The 16,476-nt window shown below is 40.1% G+C and overlaps 1 protein-coding gene across 1 annotated transcript in view; it reads right to left on the bottom strand.

Annotated features, from left to right (window-relative positions):
* Nucleotides 1–16,476, bottom strand: part of LOC125454890 (ribosomal protein S6 kinase alpha-5-like) — a 95,064-nt gene that overhangs the window by 62,493 nt on the left and 16,095 nt on the right. Inside the window, exon 2 of the mRNA XM_059648513.1 lies at nt 2,524–2,595. Coding sequence (XP_059504496.1) covers nt 2,524–2,595 — 72 coding nt within the window. The remainder of the gene's footprint in view (nt 1–2,523; nt 2,596–16,476) is intronic.

The following is a 16,476-nucleotide window of genomic DNA, read 5'->3' as shown; positions in this document are numbered from 1 at the left end:
AAAAGGGAGACCACAAGGGCCTCTTAGCTGGTTCTGGAATGGGGGGTTGTAGACAGCAGTCCTTCTTTATGATAGATCATGGCCCAATGAATGATCCCTCTGGTGACACCAACTGCCCCTGTGACTGTAGCCCTGGTTCCAGCTCATTACAGTAAGCTCAAACTTTGCTTCCTTCATCTTTTTTCTTGATAAGATAGTGGTCCTGATAGCAGCATTTTACTTATCCACTGCTGGTAAAAGGCTGCCTTGAGTCTTGCCATCAGATGGTACAGGACCAACTCTCACTTCCTGCCCTGGCAATAAATTTTTTTCTAACATGGAAGAATTTAGCGCTTTGTTTGCAACCTGGAAAAAAAGTCAGGATGAGAGGCAAATTGTCAGCCAGCATGCAAATGAGGGATAGAGATGGAAAGATCTGGGGTGCAACTGTAGGCCTCCTATGCCACAAGGTAGGAACGATTGGAAGGCTGCGTCCCACTATGTATATATAATTGAGTAATAGTTGATCTTATGTAAAAGTTGACCCCTGGCCTTTGGGCAAATAAACCAAATAACTTTTACTTACTAATTGCTCACTGCTGAAGCCAAACTTCAACTGGAACTAACGTCCTCAATAACAGAATCATAAAACAGCACACCAATGAAGTTGGCTTTTTGGCTTATGCTGATATGCACAGGCATGTGCTATTCATGATCATCACCTGACTGGTCTTTGGTGTGGTCACACCATTCTCACCTTCTGAAGAGACAAATTTTACACAAAGCAAAAATAGCAGATACACAGGCCAGTTCTAATTTAAAGCTGGTGAAACTGCAGAGCAAATAAATAATTGAGTAATTCAACAACTGAAACTCCTTTCACCCCAACCCTTGATACCAACCTAAAAAAAGACTACTTTGCATGCCAGCTCTTCGAGGCTGTGCAATCTAGACCTTCAGCAATGCTCACCAGCTCCCTGAGGCTGCTGGTCCCCGACTGACGGGCATCCACAGTCAGGGAGGGTCTTCAGTGGTGAGTCTCCTGATTGGGCAAGAAGCTTGCTAGACAAGTGTGCTATTCTATGATTCTGTGGATGAGAAGGTTAGCAACAGTTTATGTACGACTTCAGCAGTAATTAGTAAGTAAAAGTTATTTGGGTTATTTCTCCAAAGGCGGGATCAATTTTTACTTGAGATGAACTTTTGCTCAGATACATATACACTGTGGGATGCAGCCTTCCAATCTTTCCTACCTGCTTGTCTAAAAGGCCTATGATTGCACCCCAGATCTTCTGATCTCTACCCTTCATTTGCATGCTGGCTGACAACTTGCCTTTCAATCTGCTTCCAGTACTTACTTGGTGCTTGATCAGGTCAGCGTTCTTGCTGGTGGAATGGGGCCTAAGTGTTTAGGGCAACACTTGGCACACCGAGCACTAAACCTATGCTGAAGTCTCAGGCACTTGACTTTTATACAACAATATACATTAATTGTGGACTCTTGTGATACAGCAGCAGTGTCTCTACCTCTGGGCGAGGAGGCTTGAGTTTAAGTTCTAACTTCTTCAGATATTTAATACAATATGTCAGAACAGGATGATTAGAAATATCTAATGTTGATTGTCGTATGCTGCAAAGCAAGTATTCTGTAAGGGCATCTTTATTCAGGATGCAGTAGTTTTCAAGCCCCTTCAGCCACTGGGTGTCCGAAAACCAAGAAAACATGATGTGGGTTAACTTAAAAACAACACATTAAATAGGCGGCATTAAATATTTAAATAATTTGTCTGCCTAACTTGTCCCATCTGTATATAAACTGAAGTTAATGGTTAGCGTCATGATTCAGATTAACATTTTAACATCTCATCTGATCCAACCCACCCAATTTTGGATTTCTCCCCTTAATGTTTCACTAATGTATCATAAGGAAGGGAAATTCCTTTTAACAAGCATTCAACTTGAACTATTTGCAAACCCCACTCAGGTGGTAGTAATTTTTACTTGTGAGATAAAGCTACAGATGGCCTGCAGCCATGCTAATTTGAAAACACACAATCTCGTCTGATCTCACAAACTAAGCAGACTGGGGCCTGGTAAGAACTTGGATGGGACACCGGCTAAGATTACCAAGTGGGGAAGGAAAAAGCCCTCTTGTGGCACAGTGGCAGTATCCCTACCCCTGCACCTGGAAGCCCAGGTTCAAGTCCCACCTGCTCCAGCGATACATAATAATATCTCTAAACAGGTTGATTAAAATATTTTCAAAAACTACAGTTGCTGACCACATCACCATCAAGTGAAATCCTATCCTCCCCTCATAAACATACATGCAGTTCCTGCAGAGATCATGCACAATGATTAGGAGCACATTATTGTTTGATTTTTCTTTGCCTAGCCCAGTGGCACAAATTGACCTGAACAGATCAGTGTTTTCAGTACAAAATGCAGGTTGAACTTGAAATGGTTCATTCTTTGTGGTTTGTTAAGCCATTTTTTTAAAGCACAAAACAAACAGATACAAAAGAAGCTTTAGCTAAAACTCACCTCCTGTTCCCAAAACTTTCAGTAGCTCAAAGTTTTCTAATCCAACTCTTTCTCTATGTCCAGTGAGGTTAGCTGCCAATTAAAGTACAGGATGAAAATAGCAATATAGAACATAGCAATTCAGTTATTCACATAAAAAAAGTAGTAAGATTCTTGAACAATTTTCCCCACAGTGTTATCGAGATGGAAAACTTTCTCTTATGAAGTGTGAGGTATTGACATACACCATCCTCAGATTACATTTGCTTTATGACCCAGGTTCTGGTCAATGATTTTCAAGTAGGAGTTGCATTTAAAGATTTATATTATGTTCCATGCGGAGATCTAAACTGTGGGGATATTGAGAACAGAGCCTGAATTCAACGTAATCAAGGCAGAGACTGGCTCAAAAGGTAAAACCATCAGGAAAGGAAAGAATAACTTGGAGTAAGGAAACTGCTGTGAAGGCTTAAAGTAACAGATGATAGGAAGGGCTCTCCATAGTCAAAAATACAACAAATTAGAAGACACAGAGCAGACAGAGCTAATAGCTCCTGCTTTTGTGCAGAATTGGCCATTGGGATGTAATTACATGAATTTTGATGAGCCTTTTTCTATATTTCGGTCCAAACTCAGCTATATGTCACCAAACTCAACTGCCAATTGGGCAAAGTTCTCGACGCATTAAAGTAGACATAATTCATGCTATTTAACTTTAAAAAGCACAATATTCAAACTCACTGCTACGTCACTGACATCTTGCCCTCTCAATGGTTTCCTATTACATCTCGGAGGGTCGGCATGACTATTTGCTAAATCTGCTCAAATGACATCATGCTCTGCATCACCAGTCAGCAGTAAAATAGTCCATGGCATCTGCACTACCAAAGCTACCTAGAATGATGGTGACAACTGCGGTCCTTCTCAACTCCCACCTCAATCTCATTCTGGAATATGGTTTGGTGGAGGCTATAGATGGCATGACCATGGTTCTTCTGCTTTCCATCAGAATTGCCACTTACCTCAGACCAATCCTCCCCTTATACATCCAGATTCCCTAGAGGTGTTGGCAGGACAGCTTTAGGTCAACTAGGATTAAGAGGAAGATAAACTTCATGGTAGCAATGAATAGTCACCATCACTTGATCTGACACCCACAGTCATTGCAGTTACCAGCACTGCATGAACTTCAGGGCCTAATCTTGAGTCAGAATCTGTGTTATTCAGCCATTGGGCAAGACTGAACTACAGCCAGGAATTTTGCCAAATCCCCAGAGGGTGAGGTATCAAGTATGTTACGATGTTGTACAGAACTCATGATGATTTTGAAAGGGCAACATAAAAATGGAATGCAGATGATGGTGGACAATAAAGAAGTTTGGTGTATTACTGTCAAGGAGCATAGTGGAATCTGGGTCTGGTGTGACAGAGCTTGGAACCTACCCTTTCCAATTCCCACATGGCAATGGCTAATTGCATAGTAGCACCAGTGCACAAATCCATGGAACAATTCTGTTGCAACACAAGGGGGAAAAAAAGCCTCCCATTTTCTCAGTGATCTAGTGGTAACTCAAATCAAGGTCACAAGATCCAAACTTGCTGCATTGCAGGTTCACACTCATCACTATGGGTACAGATCTCTGTGCTGAAACAGGTCCATATGTTTTAACAGCAGTCCAGCAACCTGCCCTTCAGCAAATTACCAAGACTGGTGACCTGCCACCATGTGACAGCAGGAGTGACAGAGTGACTCCAACATGAAGACATTCATCGTATTCAATGTCCTGTAACCTCTTAGCCAGCCAAAACTGCTCTACCCATGGTAAAGGTGGCACAATCTGAATCTAGGCCCTCAACGCCTAAAGATGCTTGACGGCATCACGGATGGTCATTCACAATTCCGCAAGCACAAAGTCAGTAGACTTTCACAGACATATCGCAATCACAGAGATAGCATAGCTTTGGAGCACTAGGACAAGGAACCACATCTCCAAGGCAGGCACAAGAACTACTGTTGATGGAATTAGGTGGTGTTGTAGGAGAAAGATGCTTTATGCAGATTTGTGTTTGTCCTTCATTTAATTAATTTATTGAATGTGGGCATTATTAGCTGGGTCAGTAATTAATGTCCATTGCTAGCTGCCTTTGAGAAGTTGGTGATGGTAAGCTTTCTTCTTGAACTGCTGCAATCCATTTGGTGTAGGTACGCCCACAATTCCATGCAAGATGGAGTTTCAGGAATTTAACACACCAACTCTGAAAGAATAGATATTTATTTCTAAGTCGAGATGGTAAGTAGTTTGGAGGGGATATTGAAGGTGATGATGTTCCCATGCAACTTCTGCCTTTAATATTCTGACAGAATGGGTTATAGGTTTGGAAGTGCTATCTAAGGAGTCTTGACGAATTACATCAGTGCATCCTGTACATAGTACACATTGGTGCTACTGTGCGCTGGTGCTGGAAGGAGTGAATACTTGTGGATGTGGTGCCAATCGAGTGGCCACTTTGTTCTGGATGGTGTCAGGCTTCAGTGCTGGTGCGCTCATCCAGGCAAGTGGGGTACATTCCAGGACAGAGATAACAAGGTGTAGCGCTGGATGAACACAACAGGCCAAGCAGCATCAGAGGAGCAGGAAGGCTGACGTTTTGGAGAAGGATCTAGGCCCAAAACGTCAGCCTTCCTGCTCCTCTGGTGCTGCTTGGCCTGCTGTGTTCATCCAGCTCTACACTTTGTTATCTCAGATTCTCCAGCATCTGCAGTTCCTACTATCTCTGGAACATTCCAGGACAGTCTTGATTTGTGCCTTGTAGACTGTGGACAAGCTTTGAGGATTCATGAGTGGAGTTACTCACTGCAGGATTCCTAGCATCTGACCTCTTATAGGGGCAGTATTTATAAGGTTCACTTCAGTTGTTTCGAATGATAACACCCCAATGTTGTCACGCAGGATTCAGCAATGGTAAAGACTTGACTACCAAGGGATGATGCTTAGATATCCTCTTGTTGGAGACGGTCATTGTCTGGCAATGCATGGTGGGAATGTTATTTTCCAATTGTCAACACAAGCCTGGATATTGTCTAGGTCTTATTGTATTTGGGCACAAATGGCTTCAGTATCTGAGAAGTCAAATTAGAGCTGGAAGTTGGGTAAGCAGGCAGTGTGGTCGGATGGAATGGTGTTTGCTTGATGAAGTTAATTCAGTGGAAGTAGGTTCTCAATATGCTTTCTTAAATGTGTACAGTTACATGGAATCCATAGTGCCTCCTCCTTTTCCCAAGATAGCCTTCATAATAATAGTTGAATGGACATAATAGTCAGGACGAAGCAGATTACCACAAACTTGGAGATCTTGTTTGCCATGCACTGTGCAAGCACCCCCCAAATATTTTTGGCAGTGGAAGTATGATTTCAGGAAGTTTACTGCCTGCTCTATCAGGTATGAGTTACTCCATGGTTTTTAATTATAAGCCTGCTTGAGTAGTGAGATAGCAGAAGGGAATCCTAAGACATATGTAGTATGTAATTTTGTCTCTTGGCAGACAGTCTCCAGCTCTTCTGGAAGGCCCAAAGATGGTGGGTAAGACAGGCTGGTGCAGAATGGGAAACATCGTGGCATGCATCCACGAAGATGAAAGCTTTACTGCAGCCACATAATATTGGAATGCCAGATCATCTTTTGATAAAAAGTTGGCATATTGCTTGGTATAGTTTTTTTTTAAAAATAGGTTTCAAAAACACTAAAGACATTTTCAGGTTTGTGAAATTGGAAGCTTTAATGGCACACCAGTTCTAAATACTTTGCAGACTTGTTGACTCTGTGGTGGCTCTTGAAGCAGGGATCCACAATGGAAAATTTACTTGACAAATCCAATGTCCTTTCTGGTAAAAGATGATCAATCAATCCAAAAAAAGTGAGCTGCCCAGGCCTGCTTCAATCAGTTTAAATTTCAATTTAGCAGCAGATATCACTGGTCAGAACGATAAGTTGAAGAAATTTTAATTTAAAATTATTGGCTAACTTGTATTAATTAAGCAATTAATTTCCAATGGAAGGTAGTTTGATTTAGATCAATAATTTTAAGCTGCTTTTATTCAGAGTAAGAATAATAGATTGCAATTGGATACACTTTGTAAATGCATTAATATTTCTGCTTTATACAACACAAAGATAGCGTATGATTTTGAACTTTATTGATTATGCGTGGGTAGGAATTTTAAAAACTCTGGTTGGATGACAGAAAGTTAACGGGTTATTTGATTGCATAAAGTATAGATTTCACATTACTACTGATGAATATAATAGAATAGTGGCAGATGGAATTTAACTCCAATAAATGTGAGGTGATACATTTTAGAAGGTTAAAAATTTGTCTGCCTCAGCCTTGAATATATTTAACAGCACGGCCTTGACAGCCTTCAGTGGTAATGAATTCCGCAGATTTACTATCGTGAGAGAAGAAATTCTGTGTCATCTCCACCTTAAGTAGGCATTCCCCTATTCTGAAAGTATCGCTTTTCCTTCAGGAATAATATCCTATCTTTCCATTTTGCATTCAGTAGACCTCTGGTCCAAATACAGACATGAGATCTTAATTAAATCCTCCATTTTCTTATAGAATGGCGTAGGTAGGCGCAGGGTAACGAGGCTCGTGTTGAGGTAAGATCACTGGTCCTAGACTTTCCCACAAGAGGAAAAAAACTCTCTGCATTAACATTATCAAGCCCCCTAAGAATATTTAATATTTTAATAATGTTACCCATCATTCGCCTGAACTCCAATGAATACAACCTACATAACCTCTCAAAAAAATTGCTCCATACCCAGAATCAAATTAGTGAATCTTCTCTGGATTGCTTCCAATGCAATTATGTATTTCCTTTGGTAAGATGATCAAAACTATTTACAATATTCAAGATAGGACCTGACTAGCACCTGGCACAGTTTCAGCAAAATCTTCCCATTTTTATATTCCATTCTCTTTGAAATGAAAGGTTAACATTCCATTTGCCTTCCCTCCTAACTGCTGAACTTGGACGGTAGGTCTTTGTGATTCACATGCAAGGACCCCAAATACTCTGTGCTGCAAATTTCTTCGATCTTTTCCCATTTAAACAATATTCAGTTCTCTAATTCTTCCTGCCAAAGTACATAACCTCTTAATTTTTCCTAATTTCACTCCCAAAAGATTTGTCTTTAAGTTTTTTTGACTATAAATGCCTAGTTCTAGACTTTCCAATTAGCATAAATACTTTCTTCCAATCTGTCCCCTTTAATGTATTGAAAAATTCCATTATCTAATAAATTCAAAAGAATACAACCTTAATTTCTGTAATAAAAACTGAAACTGCTGGGAAAACTCAACACGTCTACTAGCATCTGTAGATACAGAGAAAAATAATTAATGTTTTGAATTGAATAAAAGTTGATTAATTTCAGAAGAAGTTCCCTGCACAGACTAGGAATGCTGAATAAATTTAGATCCTTGAAAAGCAAGGAACTGAAAGGAGGGTGTAAATGGAAATAAGGAATAAATCAGGTCAGCCGTGCACTTAGAATAGAACAACAGGCTCAAAAGGGCCCATCCCGACCCCAATTTTGTGTATTTTTATTCCTAGCATTCGTAGTATCTTACTTTTAATCCTGGATTCTGAAATCATTCCCTTATAATTTAATCCAAGTGTCATGTTGGCAACTCTATGCCACATTCTAAGGCCTGCATATGTTTTTTGAAGTGTGGCAGATTGGTACAGGCATTCAGACAAATGGCAATGCCATTAATCAGAATTAATTTGCCACACATTCAGCACTCTCACTGATAAATGTTGATTTATATATAGTATAAATGTTGATTTTCCCCTTTAATTGATATTCTTGAAAATTATCCTGATGAGTGTAAGATGACAAACTTTGACACAAGGTGGGGTTTTTCAGCAATACCAAAGATTGCAAGCCTTTCCTTTTCTACAATGTTGCGACAAAGAATGATAAGCTTGGAAATTGAGTGTGTTTTGGAACTCAGCAAAAGGATGACCAAGAAAATGATGGAGACAGAAAACAAAATGACAGCAAACAAGATATATATAAAAAAACTGGTTTTGTGATCTTCCATAGGAATGAAGTAAGAGATTAGGAAAATACATGGGTGTCCCTTAGAGGCAAAGACTGAAATTATAATGGGGATTAAAGAAAATGACAGAAGTAAATAGATGCTTTGTTATCGGGTACATAGTGGCCAACTCAAAAACATTCCAGACAAAGTGGGTCTGGGTGAATGGAGAATTTTCACAAGTAAATGGCACAAATAGTTGTTAATCCTAGGGTTTTAAAATAGTGGCTACAGAGATTGCATACCCTTTGTTTCTTGGGGAATTGAAAGATAGCAAGTATGACAATGATATTCAAGACAGGGGAAGACAGTATATAATTAGCTTGAACCAAGTAGTACTAGGGAACCATTGTTAGGAATGTGGTAGCAGAGCACTTGGAAAATCATAACGATTGGACAATCAATACAGATTTACGAAAGGAAAATCATGTTTAATAAATCTCATACAATTTTTGAGGTCACAAGTAGCAGGGTAGATAAAGGACAACTAATAGGCTTAGTTTTTTGATGTTCAAAAAGCATTTGATACTTTTTTGTGCTAACTCATCATACAATACTAGGACTCATGGAAGTTAGCAATACATTAGCATGGAATAAAGTTTAGTTGACACCATTTCCTATTAGTTAAGTCATTTTTAGGTCAGCAGGCAGTAACCAATAGGCTCCCATAAGAATCAATACTTGGTCTTCAGCTATTTACAATCTAGAGTAATTATTTAAAAGGAGGGTATTGTGTACAATTTAGCTTTGTACTGTCAGCAAACCAGGATAAGTCGGAAAGTAAGCATTAGAGGACACAAGGTAAATGGATTAAAATTTTAGACAAGGACATGGTAAATAAAATACAACACAGAAAATGTTATCTAGCTTGATAGATCAGAAAGATACAACTAAGGCTGGTGAATTTAAAGCTGTGGCGGGGGGGGTTTAAAAAAATGTAGCATGTAGCTTTTCTGCTGCTTTCCTTAATCCACCTCCCTTCTTGGGCCAATAGCAGAGGTCTTGAGCGCCTCAATGTCCATAAGTGCTGTGTTAATGGCCATTTAAGTGCCCTGTACCACTTCATCTGGTGTGGAGCCCAACAGCATTTACAGAGCAGGCTGTCACTAATCGGCGGAGGCAGGTGATGCACTGAGGTACCCTGCCACAAGTCATAACCACTCTTTTGCTCAGGCCCCAAGCCTCTCTAACAAGACCTAAACAAGTTCTGAAGAAGACTCTCGAACCAAAACATCAAATTTCTCATTCCTCTGATGCTGTCTGGCCTGTGTTCCTCCAGCTCCACACTGTGTTGACTCTGACTCCAGCATCTGCAATACTTACTATCTCCCAAAACCCCAACCCTTCTGCTGAGGCCACAACGATACCCCTGGACTCGCATAAAGTCCAGCCAGCATCAGCTCCTCTTTTTCAAGAACTGTAATCCCAGCACAGGCTACCACTTGAACTAGGTGCCGCTCTCCAGATCAGGGCAGAACCTCAACTTAGCCAATTAACAGCTCTGAGTGTTAAGAGCCTGCAGAACATCAGGCATCAGTGGGGGGTGTGTTCCTAGTCAACTCTTCAAATGTGGATTGGAGAAAGCTTCCCATCTAAAACAGCCTGCTCATGGTGATTTCCTGAGTGGTGGAATAATGGGAAATGTTGGTTTTAAGGAACCTAGATACCCCTGTGCACGAGTGAGAGTTGTCATGTGGGTGCACCAAGCAATTTAGTGCATAAGGTGTTTGAATGCAGGATGATTGGAGCAAAAGAATTTAAATGCCCTGCTGAAATTATATGGGAGCTTACTGGAGTAGTGGTTTTAACTTTTCTCTCCTTGCCTCGGACGTGCAATAGTTGCTTTGGAGGGGACACCACAGGGGTGCTAGTAAGTTAGGCATGCTCCAACAGTACAATGTTGCTTATGTCTTGTCCTCTTGCTAGAAATACTTGTAAGATGGTTGTTTTCATGAAGTGTTTTATGGCAGATGTCACATGACTACAGTTAGCCAGGAAACATGTTACTATAGTATTGCATTGCCATCCAAACATCCTACTTATTATTATACAAAAGAAACTCCATGCACTATCACTTACATCTTGACTTTCCCAGATTATCAACTGTGCATGCAATCTCAGATGTTAGCAGTTTGTTATTCTAGTCAATATCTTCTTTTGCATATTCCTTAAATTGTGTGGGTCTCTTAAATGGCATGCGTGTGTGCTGTTGTTGGCTGTTCATCTGAGTAATGTTCCTTCACTAGTGAGTGTTATTTGCAAAATAAAAATCACTCATTGTTGTCACAGTAATTGTTCCACTTCTGTTGTTTGCAAACTGGGACCACTGGTGAATCTGTAGTTTGTGAAGATAGGGAGTTCATAGCTTCCTGACTGGCTGCTTGTAGTAGATGAAAAGCTTCACTAGTGGCACATGTATACTCATAGTTGTGACAAATATCTTTTGTTGCCCACATCGGCCACATTTAAATTGAGGTGACACCTGCTTTACACAAGTCTAAGTAATTAATTGGACTGGCTCTTGTTGACAGCATTGAAGGTTTGCAGCCTGACTGGCTCTCCAAAGCTCAACTCCGATGTTCACCAATACTCAACATTGCCAACAGTTTAGCATTTTGTTAACATGGAATTAGGCTTGCTGCCACTTCACCTTGATTTTCACACACTTCTGTTACTGGCTTCAGTAGCTGTTTACTATTGGAAGAGTAGTTTGGGTGCAGTGTGGCATTAACCTATACACTGGACTACTCTCCACATGTTTGGAAAGTATGCTTCTACATTTGAAGATTGCCTCATTTATACCAGTGCTTGATTTGCTTGATTTTTTAACAATTTGGTTGACAACTTGAACTTTCCAGGCCTTTTCAAAGTAACTAAATTCTTTATTCTTGAACTGATGGCCATTGTCCCTCGTCACCATAAGATACAGAGGCAGAAGTAGAACATTCAGCATAGGGTCTAGGCCTGAAACGTCAGCTTTTAAGCTCCTGAGATGCTGCTTGGCCTGCTGTGTTCATCCAGCTCCACATTTTGTTATCTTAGAGTTTGCTCTGCCATTTATTGATATCATAGCTGATCTGATAATCACATCGTCTGGAATGTTTTAAAATCTGAGGTGTGCTTTCAGGCATTCCAAAATTTCACTTGTAGTGGAGATCAGGTGGTCTAATTTTCTTCTTTAGCAGTCCCTCAGAATTGAGGGTGACTTGCTTCCACTCCAGGGGCACGGTGGGTTTTGCAATGGCTGATTAGTTCAATCCTTAAGCCCAGATTCTGCCACAGATGGGGTAGGTGACAGCTGATGAGACAACTAGGCGGGACATTCTGGTTTCTCTGCAGTCTTTCTGCTGCAGGCCATTGACCTCCACATGCCCCAGTGGTGATGCTCAAAGTGGTTGGCGCCTTCGCTTTGCTTCTTCTCCAGTTTGTGCATTCTAGCGAGAGCAATTTCCAAGTGTCAGTGGGGATGTTGAATTTGTTTAGGGTGACTTTCAGATGTTCTTTTAGCAATTCCTCTGCCCTCGTAGGATCACTTATTAATGGAACGGCTCAAGCAGAACACTTAGAGTCTTGGTCAGGCATGCGGACAACATGGTCCACCAATTATAGCTGGTCATAGCGACCGGTGCCTTGATTCTGGAGATATTGGCCTGGGAAAGGATGCTTACATTGGCATGCCAATACAGCTGGTGGATTTTCATGATTATACGAAAGCAGCGCTGGCAACAACTTTCCAGGGATTTGAGGTTCGACAGTACATGTTTATGTTTTCAACACATATAGGGCAGTCTACTCTGTAGATAAGCTTGATGCTGCATTTAAGGTCTCAGATTTCGAACACCCTGACCCTCAGGTGTCTGAAGGCAACACTGGAGCATTGATGAAATCCAACATCAATGCCAATGTTCGCTCATGCCAAACAGGAAGTTCTCTAAAATCAGTGTCACTGGTGATGACAATTCTGAAGTACCAAGATTTTAATTATGAACTCACCTTGCAGGTTGATACTAATGAGACAGAACTCAGAACAATCCTTATGCGGGAAGGATGACCAGTTGTATTTGCTTCCAAGGCATTAATCCAAATTGAATGATGCTATGCTCAGATCAAGAAAAAGAGTACCTAGATACTGATACACTAGCAAGAACTGATGATCTTTTCAACATTAAAGAGGAAAGAGATCTATTCTGAGCTTTATCCATGATCTCACTGGGATGCTATGTGTCGTCAGTTGCTCTCTAGCTTGTTTAGCCTGGTACTCATTGCAAACATTTTACAAACTGACATGGGTTCTTAATGTCATTGCTCAAGTTTAGCCAATATAGCAAAACCCTTACAGTTCTCTGACTTGACTCAATTCCTTCGCTTGAAAAGATGCACTTCAGCATCACCTGTCTTAACTCCTTAGAGAAAATGACTATTTCCTTTGTTCAAGATGTCACCTTGGGCTTCCAACTGATCTCTTTAAAGGCAAGAAGTGCTTATGATCACTAAAGTGTTGTTGATGCTATCAGGCCATTCTTTTACCAATAATTCTAACGGCACTTGGAGAGATGCATCTCAATGGGTAATTCACTTGATTTGAGCAAAAAAAAACTGCTTATCTGTCCGATTTAATAACACCACATGATTTCCCAGAGGCTATCGAGCTGTTACTTCATATTGTGAAATCTTCCAGACCCACTGTGTTGCAGCAATCCTTACTTTCTTTAGAGGAAGTATTCCTCTCAATAGCACATCAGTAACATACATCTGTGTTCACTGTTTGTATGTCATGCCCAGCTGGTACCTCTGAAACAGGAGTAACATTCTTTGCATACACTTTGGTAGAGATTGCACTAATTCAAAGAAAATGGCTTGTCACTTTCTTCCAAAGATGTATTAATGATTTTCGGGATTTAGGTGAAGTGTTTTTGATGTTATTGCATAACTGATGTGTTTGATTTTTGTAATTAAAAATGCCTATTGTTTTTCTGGCTCAGCTTCAGGTACAACCAGTGAGCTCTTTCCATAAGTCCAAACTAGATATTGACCAGTTCAGTGAAGGCTTCTTCCATGGTGTCTCCACATCCATAAAGCTAACGGTTTCTATTCTGGATAGACCAGGCTATTTCACGCGGTCCACATTGATACTTTGCTAGAACAGTGGAAATGCCAAAAGGCAAGTGCAACATCTGTATCTTCTGAATGACATCCAGGATATACAGCTAAAAAGCTGCTGTTTTGATCCACCTTCACTTGCCAGTATTCACTCTTTGCATGGAGGGTAATAAATATTTTTGCATTGGCAAATTGTGGTAAAATTCCATTAATGGCTTGCATGGAGTAGCAAGACCCCATCAGAACTTCATTTAGATCCTTCAAGACCATGTATACTCTCAGCTTTCCAAGTTCTTTCACTGCCAATCCATTCTATAGGAGTTGTCACTTCCTTGATTATTCCTTTTTTTGCCTCCAACTCTTCCATCTTGCCTTTCAGGATGACCTTAGGAACAGTTGGAACTTTCCTCAGAAATGCTGCATTGGTCTTACATTCTCTTCCATGAGATAATATTACCCAGAAAGAAATCCCAAATTCTGTATACACATCACTGTATTCCTCTAGGATCTGTTCCCTGGTCATTGCTTTAATATGCTGCACATGTTACAACTCTCCTTTAGCAAGTTGAGAGTCATTTGTCTAAGCATTTAATTTGCTCTGGCTGAGATAAGTGGTTTTTGTTTGCCATATATGATCTGGAATTCCATATTTTTAATCTTGTCCTTATATTGGGATCTCAAGAGTAATCCGTCTTTTCAGATTGAGCATGATGCCATTTACCTAGCTTCAAATTTGCTTTTGAATGGTTTTATTTTGAATCATACTGTTGAGCCACTTTGTGCAGGTCAGTGATTTTGCATCAAATATTTATCTGACACTTTATTTTTACTTGATGCCCTCCTTCTGCAATCATCTCTCCACAATCCCATCCATTTATCACCTCTTGATCTGACAGAGCCAACCTGTTGTATGGTATAGCACGATTCATTAGAATCTTTAACTGACATCTCTCCAGTGTCCATCAGGATCAATTTGGGCTTGCTGTGCTTCCTTCCTTTGAAACATGAGTGCAAAATAATTTAATTTCTTGCAAGAAAAACTACCGTTTTATGGTTTGAGATAGTTTGAACTGCCAATGCTGGAGTCTGAGATAACGTAATGTTACAGCTGTATAAGTTGTTGGTGAGGCTGCACTTGGAGAATTGTGTACTGTTTTGGTTACCCTGTTAAAGGAAAGACATAGTTAAACTAGAAAGCACGCAAAGATGATTTACGAAGATGCTGCCAAGCCTGGGAGGCCTGAGTTATAGGGAGAAGTTGGACAGAATAGGACTTTAGTCCTTGGAACATAGGAGAATGAGGGGTAACCTTATTGAGGTGTATAAAATCATGAGGGACATAAATACGATGAATGCACATAGTCTTTTTTGCAGGTCTAGTGAATTGAAAACTAGGAGGGCATAGGTTTGAAGTGAGAGGGGTAAGATTTAAGAAGGACTTCAGGGGCAACTTTTTCACGTAGACAGTGTGGTGCGTAAATGGAATGGGCTGCCAGAGAAAGGGGTTTAGGCAGGTACAATAGCAACATTTAAAAAAAAACATTTGGATAGGTACATGGATGGGAAGGGTTTAGAGGGATATGGATCAAATGCAGGCTATTTGAACAACCTGAATAGGCATCATAGTCAGCATGGACCAGTTTGGGCTCAAGGGCTTGTTTCCATGCTATATAACTCTGACTCTGTGACTGCATTAACACAATTTATAGAATCCTGTGATTTTGAGCAACCAAGAGGTAATCTAATTAAAGAAGAATTGTTTTGGACATGAGAGATTTTGCAGTGAAACCACGAGGAGAAACTTACTCTCAGGAAAACAACTGACTGTGCTAAAACGTTGAGATTGTAAATCAATAGTTAGAGCATACGGCAAATCAGACCAGTGTTTGTATTTGATCTTGTAGACATTTTCAAGTAAAAGGAGTGGAAAGATCATAAACAAAAGATGCAGTTACTCAACAGGATATAATAAAGGAAAATAAACCAGATCCAAGGCAAACACAAACCATAAAATTGATAACACAGTGTGGAGCTGGACGAATACAGCAGGCCAGGCAGCATCAGTGGAGCAGGAAAGCAATCTCAGCAAAACAAAGGAACTGAATAATTTCAAACACTCACTCGTACAAGCAGGAATGAAAATAATATTGTCATAATAAACATACAAAAGATATGCACTAATTAAGATTTTCAACATCAATTCACTACTAGATAGTCATCCTATAAGTGCCTGACAATTGCAATAAATTTCACTGTTCTTTTTGAACACAGGTTTGCTGCAAGCAGAATCCAATTCCACAAACCTCAGTACTGAAAAATGTACTTAGCTCATAAAATGTATAACTGACAAAATAAAGTATTGCTATCTATTTCTGCTAATATGCAAAAACAAGCACTGTCATGATTCACTGAAGTGGTAATTAAAAGAACAGAATTTGTGAACTGAAAGGAAGAGAACGAGAGCAATCCAAAACAAATGCCACCAACTTGCAGTCTCCATATTTTCCTCTGCCTCAAATGGATTATCTGCCCTTCCTTTAGAAAGTTACACAATGGCTTCCTCCTCAAATACTCCCATTGGTAATACATATAATTCAAAATGTCTGCATTTTCTTCCCAACTTTTCTTTTTACTTAAAATAATTTTAAGTTAATGGTTCCTTAGCAAGGCACACGAACCAAATGAAAACAAGCCTTTCCCTGTGTACCTCATGAAATTCCAATCTAAATTATTGCTAGGGATTCCATACTCCAATGAAAGTA

Source organism: Stegostoma tigrinum, chromosome 9, assembly GCF_030684315.1.
Source record: "Stegostoma tigrinum isolate sSteTig4 chromosome 9, sSteTig4.hap1, whole genome shotgun sequence".
NCBI classification, from domain to species: domain Eukaryota; kingdom Metazoa; phylum Chordata; class Chondrichthyes; order Orectolobiformes; family Stegostomatidae; genus Stegostoma; species Stegostoma tigrinum.
This window is presented reverse-complemented; position numbering and strand designations above follow the sequence as displayed.